At 42.4% G+C, this 21,563-nt stretch overlaps 1 protein-coding gene across 1 annotated transcript in view; it reads left to right on the top strand.

Moving 5' to 3' along the window:
• LOC147684913 (uromodulin-like) overlaps positions 1-21,563 on the top strand; it is a 500,763-nt gene that overhangs the window by 325,658 nt on the left and 153,542 nt on the right. Inside the window, exons 12-13 of the mRNA XM_086940796.1 lie at positions 10,520-10,728; positions 15,597-15,754. Coding sequence (XP_086796922.1) covers positions 10,520-10,728; positions 15,597-15,754 — 367 coding nt within the window. The remainder of the gene's footprint in view (positions 1-10,519; positions 10,729-15,596; positions 15,755-21,563) is intronic.

Below are 21,563 nucleotides of genomic sequence, written 5' to 3'. Positions count from 1 at the left end.
TACCGAGAGTTAAGGCCAGAGCGGGAATCTGGGTTCCCAGGAGGCGCTTCTACTAAAAGTATAAGGAACAAATGATGGACAGAATGCTGAACAATGCAAACATTCACCCCCAGTCACAAAGATCTGGGTTTCATCCATCGTTCTTTTGCTCACCACGTTACCCCAGTTTGGGGTGAATGTTTTGATTTATTCTTCGTTTCGTCCATCATTCGTGTGCCTTTTGCTCTTCTAAAAGTGTAGCATGGCAGGAGAATGACGTTTGGCGAAGCAAAGCTCTGCGCTTCTTTTATTGTGATTGTTAAGGCTGTTGACATTCCACTTCATGATACTAAATATTACCATTGATCTGGGGTGGCCACAGAAGGAGAGTAGCTGTGGAAATGTCTGATTGAGCAAGTTCCTTGGCCAACAATGGAAGGGAATGGAGAAGTTGTGTGTGTAGCGTTTACGTCAAAGAGGATATGCATACTGTGTGAGTAGAACAAGAAGGAGAAAAGCGATAAAAGAAAACAACCAATCCCCCAATTAGCCCTCTTGCAACCCCCCACCGTACAATTCAAAACCAGAACCATCTGTCTTCCGAGCACCATTATAGAAGTAAACCACAGGTGGTGTGGTAAAGCAGAGCCCTCCCAACACATATTGTGTAAGGAAGAGTTCTTCAATCTGTGGGGCATGACCCCCAGGGGGTTGTGGAGTCCTGGTAAGTAGGGGCGTGCATTCTCCAGCCTCACTCGTGCCTGGAATCCAAAAGGTCTGCTCTTGTTTTCGGAAAAAGACAACCGTCCCTGGACGGTTAACTGAGATCGTTAAAATGCTTCAGCTGAAGTTTCATTAATTGAGTCTCCTATGCTATGAAAAGCCTTTGTGACTTGGTGCCTGCTTGCCTGAATGAAATGCAAATGTGCACAATGAGTTAACCTGCTAGTTTAAAGGGTGCTTGGTCACCAGTTTTTGCTTTAAATGTTCGAATCACTCCAAGTTGTGTGATGATAAAGATGCAGTTTTTTTGAGTGGTAGTGCAAAGAGTCAACAACTGTCCTGTGAAGTGCGTATTTTAAATCATAATTATATTTACACACCGCTGAGTACCCATAAGGAGGTGTTGAAGGGATAGTAATGAAAATCCCATACGCTCTGTTATTACTAAAATCTACATTTTGGAAGCATCGTTTTATTATAAAAATATTGCACATTTTGTAGCAGTCTAACTTATACTGTGTGTAATGCAAGTAAAAAATAATGACTTACATATTCACAGTGCTTTCTGTCAAAGGCTGTGACCTCAAAGCACTAGAAATGTCACTATTCTACACTGCACCAACCAAGATTTTATTCTATAGCTCTCTGGTTACACACAAACCTCTGCAGTGCATTAATTAATAAATGTTTCATAGTGTACTACAGTGCATTTTCTACTGAGTAACTTTTTTTTAATTTCTTTTTCATTTAAGCTGTGGGAATTGGGGACATTTATAATTGTTGATGAGGAGTACCAGGTTTTTGTCAGGACGAGGCCCTTACGTCAAAAAAGGTTTGACAAGGAGGTCTCGGCATCAAAAAGACCTCTAGTATAAGGTAAAGGATATAGTGCTGGCTAGTCAATATGTAAGTCAAAAAACATTAGTAGGGCGAATGTTCTTGTGGCTGTGCTATTGTTATTGGATGTTAAGGTGGAGCCTTGGCAGAAAGGGCCTCATCCCGCATCATAGACCTGGGCTCCCCCCCTGAGCTGGAGCTCAAGGAGGCAGTGGGAGTCCACTGTGGCCAGTCAGTCCTTCTTCCAGTATTGCCACCATGATCACTTTCTCCATTGGAGGAACCCAGCGTGCCAGCGGAGGCTCTTCTTTGCCATCTAGAGCACCGTTGCCTGCATCCACTATTGCTGGTTGCACCAGTGTCAGTTCTGCGGAACCAAGGGACCTCCGATCCGCAGAAAGGCAGGTGGTGCATGGCATATGAGATCTTTACGTTCTGCAGCCCAACCCCATGGCGTCTCCAGAGAGTCGGGAAAAAAAACAACTTTGTGGCGAGATATTAGCCTGGATGGAAACATAAGCATATAGAAAAGGTTAATTGTCAGAGCTTTTGTTTAACAGAGTCAAGAGCTTTCTGATACTTTTGAACCAGGCAAGTGTAGCCTGGAAAGATGAGGATGCAAGTGGATTAAAACGGTATGAGCCTTTTCGTTCTTGCTCCCTTGAGGATTGTGTCTGTGTCTTTATAGTTGAGGACCTTGACCATGGGAGGCCTGGGGGGGGGGGGCCTTATCAAGGCAAGCAGTGGACCGGCTGGGAGCCACGATGTCATTCAGTCCTTTTAGAACTTTTCAGGCGAAGAGCCTTCAATGCGTTCACTTAAAACCAATGAAGCGAAATTTGCTTTGCCTTTTGCTGTTTTTGGCATCTTGTGCACGTTCCTCCAACGATTTGGCTAATGTAGACATGAGTTGGATGGTGAATCTGAGCTAATTGAAACTACGACCTTCAGCGTCAGAGACTCTGTCCACTACATTGCCCAATCCTGGTGCAGGAGACTAACATCTATCCCCACCTCATTGACCTTGGTCTTGAGGGTTGCCCAAGTAGCTTATATAGCCGTGCTTACAAAAACACTGGGGTTTACTACAATTACCCTCCTATGCCTGGGTAGGAAACTACATACAATACAGAAAAAGTGGCATGGAGGAACTAATATCTCTTGATACTTATTCATAGGGGACTCTAAGTTCCCTATCAATAGTCCAAAGTCCTATTACTGTATATGAAGAACTCATTCATCCAAAACACATACCGCAGAGACAATCTTTGAAAAATTTCAATCATTATTTTTGGTTATGTTTTTGACATAAAATACATATACATAGACAATTGCAACACAAACACTCATACAACAAAAACTCAAGTAACCAAACCTGTGTTACCGTAAATCTGAGGTACCGTTACCCAAATTTCTTCTGGTAGTCAGTGTTCACACATTTAATCTGGGCAACACACTGTGAGGTAGTCCTCTATGCACACGAGGTTATAACACCTCTGCATTCATCTATCTAGTGTGCCTTCACCAAATACAATAATAATTTTTGTGTTCAAAACGGACTCCTCCTTGTATAGCCTGTAAGATGAGCTCTTTGCCTGTTGCGTCAAGAGGCGTCCGAGTCCCTGGAGGCCCGCGGGTAGTTCTTGGAAGCATCAGCTGAGGATTGGTAAATCTGTCCATTTTCGTGTGTCTTTTGCTCCTCTATAAGTGAGCATGGCAGGAGAATGACGTTTGGCGAAGCAGAGCTCTGCGCTTCTTTTATTCTGATTGTTAAGGCTGTTGACATTTCACTTCATGATACTAAATATTACCATTGATCTGGGGTGGCCACAGAAGGAGAGTAGCTGTGGAAATGTCTGACTGAGCAAGTTCCTTGGCCAACAATGGAAGGGAATGGAGAAGTTGTGTTCATTTTCGTTTGCGCATGAGAGGATGGCGGACGATCCCTGCCAATTGTGTGCTCTTTTACAAATATTGAGGGTTTTCAGGTGTTGATGGGTTTATGAGGGGGAGTAGGCCCATTTGCTCCGCATATCCATGATGTGTGTGGGCAGCATGAGCAGCAAAACTGTTCTGGCTGAGGAGGCACCACACCAGTATCATTAGAGGACAAGATGGGCACGGTCAGATTAATGCCCTCCCACAGCATCACAGTGGTGAGTGTGGGGGGAATCTATAGCTCAGAAATAGAACACCCGCTCCCCACACAAGAACCTGAATTGGAGCCGCAACAAAGTAAGATTAGGGCCCATCCACACTAATCAGACCACAGAGGTGGGTCTCCAAAAGTGTGTCCTGCAATGGGCCTCTGGCGTCTTCTACGTCGGGTAACTCAATGCGGCCAACATGGTCTACGTCTGCGGAGAACCAAGGTGAGTCAGGGCCGCAAAGCCGGCTGGCCCCGCCCCTGCCATCATCACTTAAAACACCTGGCGGGATCAGCCCTGAGCAGGTCCTTCCCACAAAACAAGGGCAGCAGTTGAAGGGCCGCAACAATCTCCTGGGGGGAGGAAGACGAGGAAGGCTCCCCCTCCAACCAAGTGGCAGCTGCTCCGAGGGAGTGGATGCCGGTATCAGATGTGGGATGTTGCCCCTCCAACCAAGTGGCAGCTACTCTGAGGGAGTGGATGCAGGCATCAGGTGACGGAGGCTGGTGCAGGCCACTTATACCATGTTGATCCCCCACACTCGGTCCCCAAGGCCCTGAAGTCAATGGGAGGTCCATAACTGCAATCTTCAGGCAGTTTACTTTTTCTCTAACCCCCAATGGAGCGTCTTACATGTTTCTTTTGCCACAATCTGGCAATCCCAGGGACAAGGGGGGCAGAAATAAGTTTTGGGAATGCAGGAGCACTAGCCCATTGCAAGGGGCCAGCTGTGCCCATCAAAAAAATAGTCCCTAGTGTTCTAGTGGGTGGATTCTTGCTTGGGGATCACCCTGCTGTGGTGATCCCCAAGCATTGATTCACTAGAGACCATTGCAAAGGGGAGATTCTCCTCTTTCAAGGGATACCTCGCCCTTCTGATTAGGTGCTCAGGGCTGAGATATCCCCTGAGCACTGATGTGAAACTGAAATGAGACAATTGGCTCATTTCATCTTACTTTTCTCTGAAATTACAACAGCGTGCCATGAATGCTGATTGTCATTTAAAAGAAAAAAATGACATCCTGGGGGGATGGGTAAACTCTTCCCCAGCTCCAGAGGCCGAATCCAGTGGGATTTCCTGCCTCCGGTGCGAGGACTTCAGGGAGCTGTTCTCAGCATAGGAGGACTTGTGTAGAGGATGGCACTGAGCCGTCCTTAGTACTGAACTGAATAACCTGCAAACTTTGGATGTATCCAAATCAAAATTACTAATGATACACATGGCAACGTTTATTAATGTCATAGTTTCTTATAGCTCGGTTTTACCAAATAAGTATTACTGCGATTAACTTAGAATATGGAAGCAGAACACAATAGAGGAACAACAGTAAATCACATAAAGAGTAAAAGCAGCCATAAAGGCAAATTTTGGGGAGGGAGAGGGATATATATATATGTTCTATTGATTTGTGCGCAAATAAACCGTATCTGGTTTAGACTGCTGTGAGTGCTGATTTATTGCCGGTTTTCAGCCTGCGGAGCTCGAATATATATATATATATATATATATATATATATATATATATATATATATATATATATATATATATATATATATATATATGTATATGTATATGTATATGTATATGTATATATATGTATATGTATGTATATACTGTCGCATACTCCTTGCCCCCAGTTACGAGAGGCCCAACCCAGAGATGCTTAAAGAGTGGGGGCTCAGTAATTTGGAGGCATCGGCAAATTTGGTGAAAATATTGATCAAATATGCGGAAATCGATCGTGCAGCTTTATTGAAAGAAATGGAGGGAATTAATGAAGAACTTTTAAAAATGGAACCAAACGATCTGATTGCAACATCCAGAAAAGAAATTCAAGAGCGCTTAACAAAACATGAGGACAAAATCAAGGCGCGCAAGGCATATAAGTTTGCGCGCGACAAAGAGGATTATGAGCAAGGTCGTATTTATACATTTGCACGTAAATATCAAAATGCAAAGAAAACTAAAATAAGTCAAAAATCAACTGCATCTACAAGTGTCGCCGCAAATGCAACAAGAGTGTTACCATCAGCGCATACTGACACTAATTCCAATCAAAGTGAAGATGAAACCTCAAATAGCAGTGTTTATTCCGAGGATAGCATAACAACAGGGGCGACCTCAGGTGAATCATCAACAGTATTAGATCTAGGAGAGGAGGTTGATTTTTTAGTCAATGCCCGCCTCCAATCTCTATGCTCACGAAGTCAACAACAGCCACAGCAGCAGTCACAAAAAGGGCAACAATCAACAAACGAAGGAGGGAACGCCGCAAGACACACAAACTCAAACAAAAAAAAGAAACAACATTGGCGGAACAGAAACTAATTGATAAGACAATTATCAACCTTTCTTCCTCAACGCTTACAGAAGCTGAAAAACAACTGTTAAGCCTAGGTCTGAATTTCTGCCCAATAAGTGACTTTAACTATTCAAAGACCAGAATAGACGTCTTTCAATTCATTTGCAAACTCAAACTGCGAAGGTTTTTCAATATTAAGGAGGGACATAATGAAAAAGAACCTCCGAATGCTGAACATAATCCAACTTCGCTGTTGGCTCAAGACACCCGAGCACTACTTACGCTGCATCAAATGGGAGAAACTAGTGACACCTCGGTTGATTCCAACTTATCGACTCAACAAGAGCTCAGAGACGCCCAAATCAACCAAACAGGAGCAGGTAGCAGTCCATTCAAACCTACCTCAAATTTAATACCTTCAATGTCCCGGGACGCCATTGATTCTTTTCACGAGGTGGTGACAGCAGATCTTAAGAAACTTCATCTTCAAATCAAACATCGCAAAAGACAAAAAAACACTAGGGAAAAACTGTATTGGGCACTTGTGAATAAATTGAAATCGGATCACAAAAACATCGTATGTAACTCAGATAAAGGCGGCAACATCGTGATCTGGCCGCAAAAAGACTACATCACTGAGGCGACTAGACAACTTTCGGACACTACGAGCTACCAAAAGACTAATATCAAAGAATATGAGAAAGCACGAGATGTTCTCAAAAAAATGCTTTATAGGTATAAAAGAGAAGGCTTGATCTCGACTCAGGAGTTCAAGTTCCTAGATGTAGAACATCCAGTGATGCCCAGATTATATTTAATCCCTAAGATTCACAAGGAAACTTTACCTGTTCCAGGAAGACAGATCATATCGGCCATCGACAGTATGGCGGAACATATTGCTATCTACGTGGATTACTTTTTACAAGGTCTAGTCAAAGATCTACCCACCTATGTGAAGGACACGGGAGACTTTCTGTGCAAGATAAAAAATACTCCATGGACATCTGACTCCTTACTCATTGCCCTTGATATAGAGTCCCTCTATACCAGTATTGAACATGATAAGGGACTACTGGCAGTGGAATATTTTTTAGGGACTAGACCTCTTAATTGTTACAATCACAATAAGATGATTTTGTAGCTTATTACATGGAGTCTCAATAACAATTTCTTTATCTTTGGCAAAGATATTTATCTACAGAAAAGGGGTGTTGCTATGGGGGCCTGTTTCTCTCCCAGCTATGCGTGCTTGCACGTAGGCTGGTGGGAGAAGCAGGTCCTCATGGGAAAACATCAGAACATCTATTCACAACACATAGTGCAATGGATAAGATTCATTGATGATGTTTTTATGATTTGGAGAGGGGATGAGGCTAGTGCCATTAACTTTATTAAACTACTTAACATCAATCAAGAAAATTTGAAATTCACGTATAAAATGAGCAAACAAACTATTGAATTTCTATATGTCAAAGTTTTTGTGAAACATAACAAAATTGCTACCACTCTTTTTAGAAAAAAGACGGCAGGGAACTCAGTTCTCCATGCCAGTAGGGCACATCCTCGCCATGTTGTTGACAACATCCCCTATGGGGAGTTGCTCCGGATCAAAAGGATCTGTAGTACAGAGGAAGAACTGACAGTTTGCACAACTCAAGCTCTCAAAAGATTTAAAGACAGGGGTTATAGTGACAGGGTGTTAAAAATTGCTGCTGACAAATCAAAGGAAAGATCAAGAGAATCCTTATTGTATCCATCAGCAGCTCCCTGCCTAGACAATACCAACAGTGACCACAATTCCAATCCAAGATTCCTGACAACATATAACTGTCAAGAACGACGCATTAGAGCCATCCTGACAAAAAGCTGGCCGATACTAATGACCGATGGTGTCTTAGCACCTCAACTAACAAACGGACCCAATATTACATTTCGGAAGGGTCCATCTATGCGCCAGCATGTATCTAACTCATTCCCTGAACTTGTGAAATCTGGGTCATGGTTAAGACCCCGGCTGGGGTTTACCAAATGTTCCAGCTGTAGAGCATGCAAGTTTGGCATCAACACCACCAAGTATGCCACTCCGTTCAGTCCAACCCTGTCACCTATTAAGGGCATCTTCAATTGTAAAACGGAGTACGCTGTTTACGTTTTGACATGCACCTGCGGCCTGAGATACGTTGGTAGTACCAGGCTTCAGGTGCATGTCAGAATTTTACAGCACCTCCGAGCTATCGTAAATAATGATAGCTCCTATCCTGTCGCGAGGCACTTTAAGATGGTCCATAACAACAACCTTGACTGTCTTACTTACTTTGTATTAGCTGCTGTCCCCAAACCACGAAGGGGAGGCGACAGAGACAAAATGCTCAGGCAATTGGAATCTAAGATGATCCTCGAGTTGGACAGTAAGGTCCCAAATGGCCTGAACACAACGGAAGATCTCTATCATTTTTTAAAAATTGTGCAACTGTCGCCAAACTCTAACTGTATCAGATCCTTAACCTTAGCTTGTGTTCTATAATTATCAGTTCTATTACTAATACCTTCCATACTAGTAAAACATAGACACTGCTTCCTAGCCATTCTTTTTTAACTGTACATATTTTTGATTTAGGTGCAGGAATTGTTTTATATGTTCTTTTGCAGCATAAAAATGCACCTGGGGTTCTTTCTATTAGGTATAAATCACATACAATTGTTTGCATACATCTCTATATAGTCGTTAATAATATCAAGAAGGGTTGCCATCATTATAGATGTCCCTAGTATCAATATTTATTCATACCATTTTAGACATGTACATATATCATTATAGTCTATTGTATTTATCTATATCATTCTTTGCGTATTTGCACAATTCTGATGTTTACACCCCAAAAAAGTTTTTTAAATATTTTTATGAACTGTTCAAATCGTTTATTATATGTATACTATTTAATTTTGATAACAATTTTAACTAATATTTATTGATTTTTAACCAAATCGATAAATTAATATTATCAAAATGGCATATATTTGCACAGTCAATAGGTTAACATCGGTTGAAATACAATGTTTACAGAGTATATGTTTACATTTGCAATTTTGCACAGATATCCTTTAGACTATTATAATGTTTATCTTGCATTCAAGCAGATATAATTATCTTAACATGTCTTAAATGAAAATTGATACATATCTTTTTCGAATTTATTCAGTTTAAGATTTTACATGATTTACACCCTTCTGCTCAGAGTTCAACAATTCTTGACATTGTGAGTAGTATGTCTTCTATATTCATTATCACATGGTGTTCCCTATTGCATTTAAAAATAATGGCACACACCGGCTTAAACTATCTGTGAGCAAGGGCATCCGCCCGAAACGCGTCAGACGGTTGTGCTGTAATCTCTAAATAAAACATCTTGCCTGAAAATTGTGGGACTCGCCTTGGTTTTTCTGTTCGCCAAGTGTTGGAGGTGCAATATATATATATATATATATATATATATATATGTGGTTTAAATTCCCGTAATTCCTGGTTAGACCGAGTTCCTACTCATGGAACCTCATTGTCCACTGCAGGTGTGAGCTTTGTCGCTAAATAGATTCTTCTTTGTGGATGGCATTATAAGGGATGTGGCAGATTTAAAATGTGATCCTCACTTTAATTATTTGATTGATTTTTTCAAATAGAGGTGAATAGAAGGCGATAGATAACTGTAATACATGGGATGCAGCAACCCCTGCATAACAAAACCTGCCTCTAATTTCTTTATAATTGGCGACTTGTGATGCACCCAGTTGCCGGATATAGAGAAATGATGTTGCCGCTCAACTGTAATAACTTATTACAGTTGAGTTCTGAAATCTCAAGGCTGCTCCTAGAACCAGCAGCCTGAGAAGAAAGGCAGGTCATGGAGCACAATTAAAGCAGCTATATAAAGAACGAAAACAAAATTCTATTTTTATTTTAATGTCTGCAAACATGCTTTCTCTTTTATATGAAACAGCTATGCAGTAAGGATTAAAGTGATTTGTTCTAAAATGTGATGGTGTGACCATTTATTATAAGGAATAAAGTTCTCCCTGCAGTTCATGATAAACATATTGAAAGGCACCTCGGAGTTCTATTATTTTGTAAAGGGACTCAACCTTCGCCCTTGTTGTTCTAAATTATCATGGAACTCCTTATAATGTATGGCAGGGGGGTACTTTATCCTGTATATCTATTGTGTAGGCTGCTGTTTTCACTTAGACAGGTAATAGCAGATGTTTGACACTTTTCTGAAAAACAAGGTAAACGTTACCAGACGAAGCTCATCTGTTTCTGTGAGGGGAGAGTGAGTTGCATGAACAGTAATATTCAGTCATTTCATTGAAGAGGCATGTGATGAAGATGATGGACACACCAGTGTCCTTAGTGCATATGTATATGTGAATTTCACTGATTATGTAATTCACAAGATTTCTAGAGAAGTGCACATTCATCTACTCTGAAAGGTTATAAAAATATTATGCATACATTAATTTGTCCTTGTTTTCAGATGTGAGCAGTTTACACCCTCAACTCCAGTGTGAATCAACTTACATGAAAATCTCATTCAGCACGTGCCAGCTGAAACATTTGGGGCTTGACACCAAAAACATCCACCTAAGAGACTACAGCTGCATGGCCTTTGAGGACCGCAATGGCACTGGTTTAATGTCTTTAGTGACTACAGTTCAGAGTGGGAGCTGTGGAACATATTATGAAGTGAGGGCAATCCGAATGTTTGACTTCTGTGATTTGTTGTGGCAACTCTGCCAAATGTGCATTGCTGGTAGCTTGTAATCAAGAATTGAGTGGTAACAATGGGTAGTGGCTGAATCAGGTGTACAGTAACATACTCACATACTCACATTTTTTTTCATATTACATTAGGGAGAACCTGGAAAATGGATCTTGGGCAAAGTGACTGGAATGAGGGGAAAACGTGAAACATGCTGAAATTAATGTGTAAACACTGCTTCGCAAGTTATTAATATTTTCTCGGGGGTAAACTTGGAATCAAATGCTAATACCCCCCTAAATTATCGTACCCTGTGGTCTTTGTAATTTTGAGTGCAGTTGTGTTACTGCTAAATAGAGCCCCATAGAAGTGTGATGGAAGGGCGGGGTGGGGCTTGCACTATTGCTTTATGAACCATTGACTCTGAATTTTTGAATGAATTCTTCATAACTTTATCGACCGTAGTTGCAACAATTGCAGCAAGCATATGTTAGGTACACTTGTGATTATACATACCATGACAGTCTTTTCTGCAGGAACAAAACCAGAATCTATCAAAAATAGTACTTACAATAGGCCTGAGAGACATTAAAATGACAATGATATAATTTGCATAATTTTGGACATTTTGCATTAAGCTTTTTACGCAATATTCCTGATATTGCACAATGCCCAATACTCATGCCATCGTACACCGCAGAATTATAGTGCTAGAGCGCTGTAATGATGGAAACAACCAGAACGTGAGATGCTATTCTTTGTGGTGCCTGTATTTTCACACTATTTTTAAGCATGAAATGCACCCTTTCATCAAAATTTGACATTCTACTCTAAAATATAGTCCTAAATGACAGGTTTGCTTTTTGCATAAATATGCATAATTTTGCCAAAACTGAGCATGATCACGCAAAGTACTGAGATTTTGCACACACTTTAACACATGGAAATTGTGATATACAAGAGAACTAAAATATATGTATTACCTGTTGCCAGTAGGTAGTAATAGTTAGGACCAAAGTTTCCAAATGAAAAGCATTTTTTTTCCCAATAACTTTGCACCGCTTGACGAATCTCCACAAAGTTTTCACAAAACTTCCCCTTTTTGGTTCAGCTGCGGTGTCGAAAGTTTCCTGGTGATCCATCAAGCAGGGATCTCCCGGGCTCGCGCCACAGCAGGTGGGGGTGCTGCCCTAAACTCAGGCCAACAGCGGTGCAATCAAGGGCACGCAAGAGAATCTCCCCAGTGGCAAAAAAAGCACATGCAGCCCTCAGAAAGCACACAGAGCTCCTAGTTAAGCACAGCACATGGGAATAGCACTAGGAAATTCCCAAGGAGAACGTGAGCACAAGGGAATCCCATAAGCTCCGGGACCTTCCAGTGAGGTAAAAAGCACAGAGGAGTTCCAATGGTCACCAAGAACTTCCAAAAAATTGATAGCACAAGGGAGGATGACTTTAATATCTCTTAGTCTTCCAAAACAGGAGGCCAGCACACACAAGCCCTTTGAGATTCTCCCCAAGCAGGATACCACAGCAAGGCAAAAAGGGTCAGTCCTTTTCCTCCGCCACAGACAGAAGCATCAACTGCAGGCCAACCCACCCCTGACTCAGAAAAGTTAGCGCTCCTCACACAGCTCTTCTGCTCTTATTCTTGGCTGGGTCCTCTTGTTTCTTGCAATTAATCCAAAGGCTTGGGGTTTTAGGTCACATACTTGCATCCCATTTTGTCATTGTTCTCTTTGCGGCAGAGTCTCTGAGCTCAGTCAAAACCAGTACTGTCCACCCTGGTCCAGCATGACCGTAGGAGGTGGGGACAGCAGTGTGCAAAAATACAGAGCCTATTCAGGTGTTAGTGAACTCCTCCAACCACTCTAAATGCAGACCAAGTATATTCAGCCCAGGGATGATTCACCCAGGCAAGCCAGGACACCCCCCTTGTGACTGTCTAGAGTGAATGCACATCTCCAGCTCCTGTCACTCCAAGACCAGACACTGATACACAAACAGAATGGTAAAGCAAGAAAAGGGCCACTTTCTAAAAGTGGCATTTTCAAACACACAATTTAAAAACACCTTTACAAAAAGGAGTGCTATTAAATTCTGAGTTTAGAGAGCCTAATCTCCATTTCTCTCTCTTGTCCCAATTGAAAGTTACACATGTAAAATATTATAGTGCAGCTCTAATGATAGCCTGCGGGACAGACAGCCTTTCAACAGTGAAAAACATAATACACAGTAGTTCACTATCCGGACATGTGACACACACCAGTACATGTCCTACCTTTCGCATACACTGCACCCTACCCATTGGAGTACCTTGGGCCTAACATAGGGGTGCCTTACATGTAAGAAAAGGGAAGGTTTGGGCCTCACAAGTGGGTGCACTTACCAGGTTAGCAGGGCAGTTTAAAAGTGTACCCGCAGAGACTGCAAGGGCAGGTGTGAGACACATTTACAGGGCTATTCATGTTGGTGGCACTACTCGTGCTTCAAGCCCACGTGTAGCATTTGATTTACAGGCCCTGGCACACACTCTGCACTTTACTGGGGACTTACCAGTAAATCAAATATGCCAATCATGGTTAATCAATCATATTCACAATTTATACAAAGATCATATGCACATTAGCACTGATCAGCAGTAGTAAAGTGACCAGAGTCCTATAGACAACAGAAATAGGGTCAGAAAAATAGGAGGCAAAAAGTCAAAAAGGGCCATGTCTAACACTGATCAACTCTGCTGAAGAGCTAAACCCAAAAATAGACATGGAAGCTGTGATATACAAGAGAACTATATATATAATTAAATATATTTTTATTTCTTGATGTCACTGTTCAGACCAAATAATATTTGTGTTACTCTAGTGAGTTGATCTGACAAGAATCACGTCTTAGGATGCACGTAATATCCCTGTATCACATCATGTCTGTATTATGATGGACATTGATGTGCCACAAATGTAAACTAAGGAATGTAGGTTGTGATGTACAAAGACCTTTAGCAAAACCAATCCATCATCAACGTCAAATACACGTGGTAGCACCCATAGGCAAGGCTTCCTTTGTTAACAGTACTGCAACTAGTTTTCTGCTGGAATTAAGGGCCAGTCAACGTTTGGTTATATTTTGGTTTACAATAAAACTTCGGACATGTCATAACAATGTTTTATCATCATACTGCATCATGTATCATAGAATGTAAAAAGAAACGTCAGTTTCAAGGCTTAATTTATAAAAGAATGAGTGCCAGTGGTCAAACCTCTGCTCAGTAGCCCACGGCCGGTGCATAGTCTTGATTCCACCTCTTGCCTTTTTAATTCACCACCGGACAATTCCTGCTCCTTTCTCTCTCTCTCTCGCAGGTTCCTTTTTTCTCCCATTAAGATGTTTTTTATCTCTTTCTTTTTCTCCTCCTTTCCCCTGAGTTTCATTCTCTCTCTCTTATCCTCTGTAAATGTCTAACGAGGGAAAATTAGTGCAGGTCCCCAAAAATGATTGCCAGTGGCACCACCGGCACCACCAGCTCAAATTAAGCACTGGTTAGAAGACAGCCATGAGCAAGGAAATAATTTAAAGCTAATATTTCTGCCAATCGCCAATGCTATTCAGCATAAAAAAGAAACAATTATTAAAAAGAAGCCAAAAATGCAAAGTTAGAAAATGCTTTTACACATAAGCTCAGTATCTATTCTCAGACCCTTAGTTGACGCTTCGCAAATTGTCCTAATTTCAAAATACCAGAAGCTTTGCCTCAAAAGATGAGATTTCCACAGAATTGTATGACATCAGGTTAGCAATATGTGGTCAGCCATCTGCAGTTTGTAATTGTACAATCAGTTGTATAATATGACAACGCATGCTTTTACCCCGCATGCCGTTGCAACACAATTTTTTACCCCAACTTTCTGTCGGGGGTGCGCTGGATGTTGGAATAGTATAATTTACTATTCCAACTCCAGTTTGTGCAACAGAAGGGATGGTGTTGGAGTTAAATTCAACATCTTTCACCTCCTACAGCAAACCATTTTCGTTGCAACGGCATGTGGGGCAAAAACTTGCATTGTAACGCATGTGGTGTAGCGGTTGTTTCCCTGTACAATCGTCTGCGTTCATCTCTTGAACTGTTGTGCTTTATCCGACAGCTTTTTTCATGAGTATTACATTCTGCTGATAGTTCAAGGGTATTCAGCCACACTGTCCTCTGAGATAAAAAGCTGTAGCAACTTAGGGCTGTTTCTAGTCTTCTACCTAGAATCCATAAAAACAGATGCCATTGGTGCGGGATAGTTGGGGAGGTCTGGGTCACACTCATGACTATACTGGACTGGGATGTAGCTGCACGGGTGCCAAAAACAAGAGAGAGGCAGGGCAGGGTTAGATTGGGATCCAAAATATGCCCTGGCACCATAAAAAAAAAAAGTTGCCACATTTGCTGGTAGCACCTTTTCGCAAAACACTGCTACAATGTTTTAAGTATTATGAGTGGGGGAGGTTCTCTACAGAGGCACAATTCCTTAACTTCACTGAGATAAAAAAATGCCCAAATTGACAACAACGCTGCCCAGAAAAGTGTCTCACAGCTGGAATTCAGATACCGGCCCAACGTCCATTGCCCAAATACCCCCCTTACCAATCTGACCCTGGAGGGAGGGTAAATCTGGTTCTGGAACACATTGAGAATGCCCTGTTTAGCATCCAAATAATCTCAGAAAGAGTTGCCTAGGTACACACCACACCTAATATGAACTGCCTGTATTACCTGAAAAGCAACTGTTATTTTCTGGTATGGTACGCTGGTATTTCTGATTAATTCCTATGCGGTGAATTTCTAACTGGTATCTCTTTCTCTTAGAAAAATGACACGTATGCCACCTACATAAATACAGTTTTCTTAACATCGGATACGAGTGGGATAATTATTAGAGACCAGGAAGTCAGGGTCAATTTCAACTGCTCTTACCCCATGGACATGCTGATCAGCCTGGATGTCTCTTTTCAACCCATAATCAGGTATGGGACTCAGTCTATGTTTATAATGCTATTACTAACCTGTGCATGACTTTCTCGCATGTAATAATAAACTATGAAACACAGATCCGAAAAAATAAAATATTACTAAGTGTCTGCATATGTGTGCAATAAATCACCAGTGCTGAGCAACCCTTTGCCACTTGTATGAATTTCTCCTTGTGCTCTGAGTTTGAAGATTCAGAAAGCCATAAGAAAGAACAAGAGGTCAGAAGAATAGTAACACAAGTTTGCTTAAATATCTGTTGTCTAAAGAGAAACGGGGAGAGAACATTGCCCTATATCCTATAGCAAACCATATTGATTACCGCATATCATAAGTCCCATGAAACACACACAGGTGCCAAAATAACATTATTTAAAACTCTCAAGCAAAATATTTTTGTTACTACTCAATGTCCAGATCACCTGGGGGCTGACATAAGACAACATAAACTATGTGCTTCAGAGTTTCCTTCTTTCCCATAATGTTCTGCAGCAGTCATTGATAAGGGCATTATCACACCACTTTTGTGAACCATAAAACTCCTACTATAAATATTTTTTCGCGTATTTTGGTCCTAAAATATCAGTCTTGGCTTGGGTTAAAAAAGCAGCTGCAGTGCTACCTTTCATAGTGACAGACCGTAGACTCTTGACTGCCATCTTTATGCAAAGCAGAGACTCAACGCAGACAAACACGATTGGTTCATTGTGTCCATGGACGTCACAAGGGGGAGCAGCAGGGGCTTTTTCCCCAATACTGCTTTTTTGCAATCTGCCACTGCAAAATGTATTCATTTGTCACAAAATCCAGCCTAGACTGCTGGTATGATATTTGGATGAAGAGGCAGGTAACTCCAGCCGCCACTGCGTGGCAGCATAAGCTCGCACTTCATAAACAAAATGTTCAGTGACACTGTTTTTTTTAAAACTTTGAACGAGGTCCTCATGCACCAGTCAGGGGCACCGCATGGTGTTGTGGACCAAGACCCCCCAAAAGCCTTTAACAGGCCTGGACCTGGTATTTTAGTTCAGTCTCTTGTACAAGTTCATTTGTTTATTCATCAGACGTTAGCAATTCAGTTCTGCTCCAGAAGCCAAATGGACTAAGCGTTTGTACATTTAAAGGTTTTGCGACTGCTTAGTGCTCTGCTCATTATACATATCTGTCTTATTAAATTCACCCAGTGCCCTCATGAATCTAGCTAAGTGAACCAAACATGAATGAAGCAAAATGTACTTTTGTTTTCCGCTTAACTTTGGAAATAATTTAATCTTTATCATAGACATCATGGCTGTGATGTCATACCATGTGCAAACATATTATAAAAGCAACATTCTGAGGCTGTCGTGTATGCCTAGGAACTGTGCACCAACACACAGCCTAGAGGATAATTGAACGTGCATAAAATAAAATCTGTGAAAGCAAAGACTTTATCAAAAATCAGCTATCCTCCCTGCTGTAGCATTTTGTGAACGCCACAGTTTCTTTTTTTTTTTATTTCTGTAATTTTTTATTGTGTATAAAAAAATATATATTTACATGGAGCATACATGAGTGGCGGAAAGAAGGAGGGAAAAAAAGAGAAAAAAAAAGAGAAAAGAAGGCGCCGGGGGGGGGGGGGTATAGTAGTATTGTCCTGCAATAGTTCGTTCCTTGCCATGGTGCGTGGGGTCGGATAGATCTACTAGTCCATGAAGGAAGAAGAAGTCCGTTATCCGAGTCTTGCTTGGCGTTGTCTTCTTTCCCCCCGTTGATCTGCCTGGTGGGTACAACACCCCGGACGATAGAGAGAAAGAGAGTGATAGAGGTTGGAGATAGGAGAGTGTACTTCCTAGCCGGTTTCTCTTGTTGGAGTGTCGGTCCCTGTGGTGTGTCCCTCAGTGGCTGTCTGGTGCCTGGTGTCTGCGCCTAGGGGGGTTTATGCGATGAAAGGTAGAGGTCTAGGGGCCTCCACATGTTTGATTGCCTGTGTGTTTTCGGTGTATATTTCGCTGTAATGTTGTCTGCCCCTCTTAGGAAGGTGACCCAGTTAAGCCATGCCTGTGGTGTCGCTTTTGTGGTGTCCTTCCAGTTGCTTAGGATTATTTTGACTGCAGCCGTTAACAGTAGGTCAATGAGGTCGCGGTCTTCTGTCGTTGTGATGGATGGGGATGCAAAGCCCAGGACTAGACTTGGAAAATCTATGTGTATGGCTACGCCAGTGATGTCCTTGATAAGTTCCCCCGTTCTTTCCCAGAAACCCTTGATCTGGGGGCAGTTGAGTAAGAGATGCTCTAAATCCCCCCTACCATCGTTACAGTTCCAGCATGTGTCGCTCTCTCGGATCCCCAGGGTGGAAAGGCGGGCTGGTGTCCAGTAAGCCTTGTGCACTAACCAGTATTTGGTCTGATTTAATGAGGCAGTTATCTTTTTCCTAGTGGTAGATCTCCACAATTCGGCCCTTTCTATTTCGCTTAGTGCCTTCCCCGCTACATTCTCCCAGAAGTTTGTGACTTTGTCATTGAGTTTGGTGTGCTTGGGGCGTAGGGCTTTGTAGAGGTGTGCTATTTGATGTCCTGTTTTGTTTAGATTTGCCGCAAGCTCTAAGAGCGACGGTGTCCGACTTGTGAGGTTTGCCTTCCTAATAGCTACTTTTATTTTCAGGAAGTTGTATAGTTCTATGTTTTGTAGGTTGTGTGCTCCCTTGAGTGTGTCAAACGTTGTGTTCTCGCCTTGTCTTAGAAGGTCGTGGGCCGTGGATATGCCCTGTCCGTACCACGCCGGCATGTCCAGAACCTTATCTCTGTACTTTAAGGTAGGGTTGTGCCAGAGGGATTCAAATTGGCCTCCCCTGATGCTTGTTGCTAGTGTTTTGTCGACGCTTAATAGGGCTATCTTTGTGTTCTTGAGGATGGTGTTCTCCCTCATTGCTGGGTGTCGTGTGGCTGTCAGTAAAGTTATGGGGTTCATGCCCTTTAGTAGGCCGCGCTCAAAGGATAGCCATGCTGGGGTGTATTCCTTTCTTGGGTCTAGCCAGTGTAGTCCCTGTCTAGCTATGCATGCCGTCTGGAATCGCTTGAAATTCGTTATGTTTAGGCCCCCCTGTTCTTTAGATAGCCTTAGCTTGTGTAAGCTTATTCTTGGTTTCTTACCCCTCCAAAGGAAGCTGTTTAGTACTTTGTCAAGTGTCTTGTGGAAGCTCTCTGTGTTAGTCAGTGGGAGCATTGTTAGCAAGTAGTTGACCATTGGCGAGAGCATCATTTTGATCGCCTCTATTCTTCCCCACCATGTTGTGAACCTGGGGGACCACCCCTCTACTTTGTCCTTGATTTTCTGTATCGTTGCGTGCTCGTTGTGTTCCAGTGTCATTCTTAGGTCCCTCTCAAAAAGGATGCCCAAATATTTTATGGGTTTTGGTTGCCATGTAAGTCCTGATGTTCCTAATACTGTTCTTGTTGCGTGGATGTTTAGCGGTTTGCATTCAGATTTGTCCCTGTTAAGTTTGTACCCCGAGACCTTGGCGTATTTGTCAATGGTGTCAGTCAGTGCTTTTATGGATCTCTCTGGGTTTTCGGTTACTATTAGTACATCATCTGCATACGCCGCTAGCTTGAAGGTCTCTCCCCCTATTGGTATCCCAACAATGTCCACGTTGGTTCTGATCATCGTGAGGAGCGGTTCTATGGCTAGCAGGAATAGGGCTGGTGATAGGGGGCATCCCTGTCTAGTTCCTCTTCCCAGGCTGAGTGTGTTTGATGTGCCTCCGTTGACCACCACCCTTGCCTTGGGGTTCTCATATAGGGCCATCACCATTTTCCTATAATTTGGGCCTAACCTGAATTTCCCCATGCACTGATCCAAGAAGGGCCATGAGACTCTATCAAAGGCTTTCTCAGCATCTAAAGCTATCATGACTGCTGCGTTGTCGCTGCGTGAGGAGTGATTAATTACGTGGCATAGGAGTCTCGTGTTGTCATGTGACATCCGGTTTTTAAGATAGCCTACTTGCGAGTTGTGTATGAGTTTCGGAAGGTAAGCGTTGAGTCTGTTGGCTAGGATTTTTGCATATATTTTGCAGTCGACATTGATGAGGGAGATCGGTCTAAAGTTTTTCGCCTCTGTTGTGTCTTTCCCTTCCTTGGGTATCACTATTATGTTTGCCTCAGCCATTGAGGGTGTCATGTGTCCGCTCTGGGCGCATGCCGTGAATACCTCTCTCATTGTGGGTTTAAGTAAGTTCAGGTATTGCTTATAGAAGCCAGCTGTGAACGCCACAGTTTCAACGGGCGAGGAGGGCTCAGGAGACCAACACAACCAGGAAATCAGTCTTCTCATGGTTTTCGATTCCGTTCTCTGGATTTCGCCTGGCCTAGATACAATTTATAGTAGAAACCAATGTCCGCCTTCACACAGCAATGTGAGTGCCTTATACTGTAGTCGGGGATCCCACTATCTCTCAATCGCACGAAACAGCTGCCCCTAGGTTTAACCTCATCCAAGAATCGAATGTTAAGCTGGAATATTGCAGGTCTGAGTAACAAGATGGGCTCCCCCTAGTGGCATGCATTTATAGAGGCAAACGATATCTGCCTCTTTCAAGAAACCTGGGCAGAGACAGCCCTCTTTTGTGTTGGATATCTAAATTATTTTATTACAGCAAATAAGGGAGCAAAAGGGAGGCCTTCTGGAGGGTTGACAATCTGGGTGCGACAAGACCTAGAGGTTCACATACAGGTTCTTCCAACCCGGAGCCAGGACATCCAAGCAATTAGACTGACCACACGTGACCATCTAAAAATATACATATATAACTTCTATGTTAGAGGAGCAAGAGGGAAAAGGTTGGGAGTTTTAGTGGCTCTCGAAGACCTACTTGACTCAAATCAGGAAGTTTTGAATACTATAATAGCAGGGGACTTTACCACAACGTTTGAACCCCTTACCACTGAAGGTGGTTACTTAACAGATGAAGAAGACAACAAATGGGTATGCCAATATTAGAGTTAAACCTATAAGTAAGTGGTCAGATGTGGTCATTCAAATAAATAATATTTGCATGGAAAAGGGCTTGCGGGCTTTAAATGGGCGCACACAATCTTATAGACAAGGGGCTAATACTTTTTATAATGGTCATTGTGCTAGCAGAATTGATTATGTTTTGGTGAGCTTGGAGCTATGGCATTCCATGGTGGACATGGCGGTCATAGATAGGCTAGAAAGTGACCATAACCCCTTGTGAGGGACCATGGATCTGAGCTGTCAAAAGACCTGCGCACAAGCTAGGAACAGATATTCCCCAGGCAACATTGTACCAACCAACGATTTAAGACGGCTTAAGTGGGTAAGAATAATAGAAATTCCAGATCTGCTAGACAACATTCTTAAGAGTACGGATTAAGCCACTAGCGAATTAGAGGCCAATGTAGCTAAAAATATGGACTAAGCTAATTCAACATGTATACACAACTCATTTTTTAGCCATTTGCGTACCTATTTTTTTAAGCAGGGAAAGAACTCTAAGGCACTTAATCCAAAAGTGGGGCAAATGTACAATAAAGAATGCAGAGATGCACGCCAAGCCTTAGGGGCGACCATTAAAGGTGGCGACCCCAAAAAAGTCTCAGCAGCAAGGTCCCTCTATAGGTGCACCCAGGCAAAAGCTAAGACATCATAGGACGATAAAAGGTGGCAGGAACTAAGGGAAGCCTGTGCCATGAAAAATGGAAAGGGAAGACCACTCGGTCCCCCCGAACGTATAGATGGGTGCCCCGGTCCCCCCGGGAAACCATTTTGGGCGGGGGGCGTGGTTCGGCTGGTATGCCCAAA

This window comes from Lissotriton vulgaris, chromosome 10, assembly GCF_964263255.1.
Source record: "Lissotriton vulgaris chromosome 10, aLisVul1.2, whole genome shotgun sequence".
Classification (NCBI taxonomy): domain Eukaryota; kingdom Metazoa; phylum Chordata; class Amphibia; order Caudata; family Salamandridae; genus Lissotriton; species Lissotriton vulgaris.
This window is presented reverse-complemented; position numbering and strand designations above follow the sequence as displayed.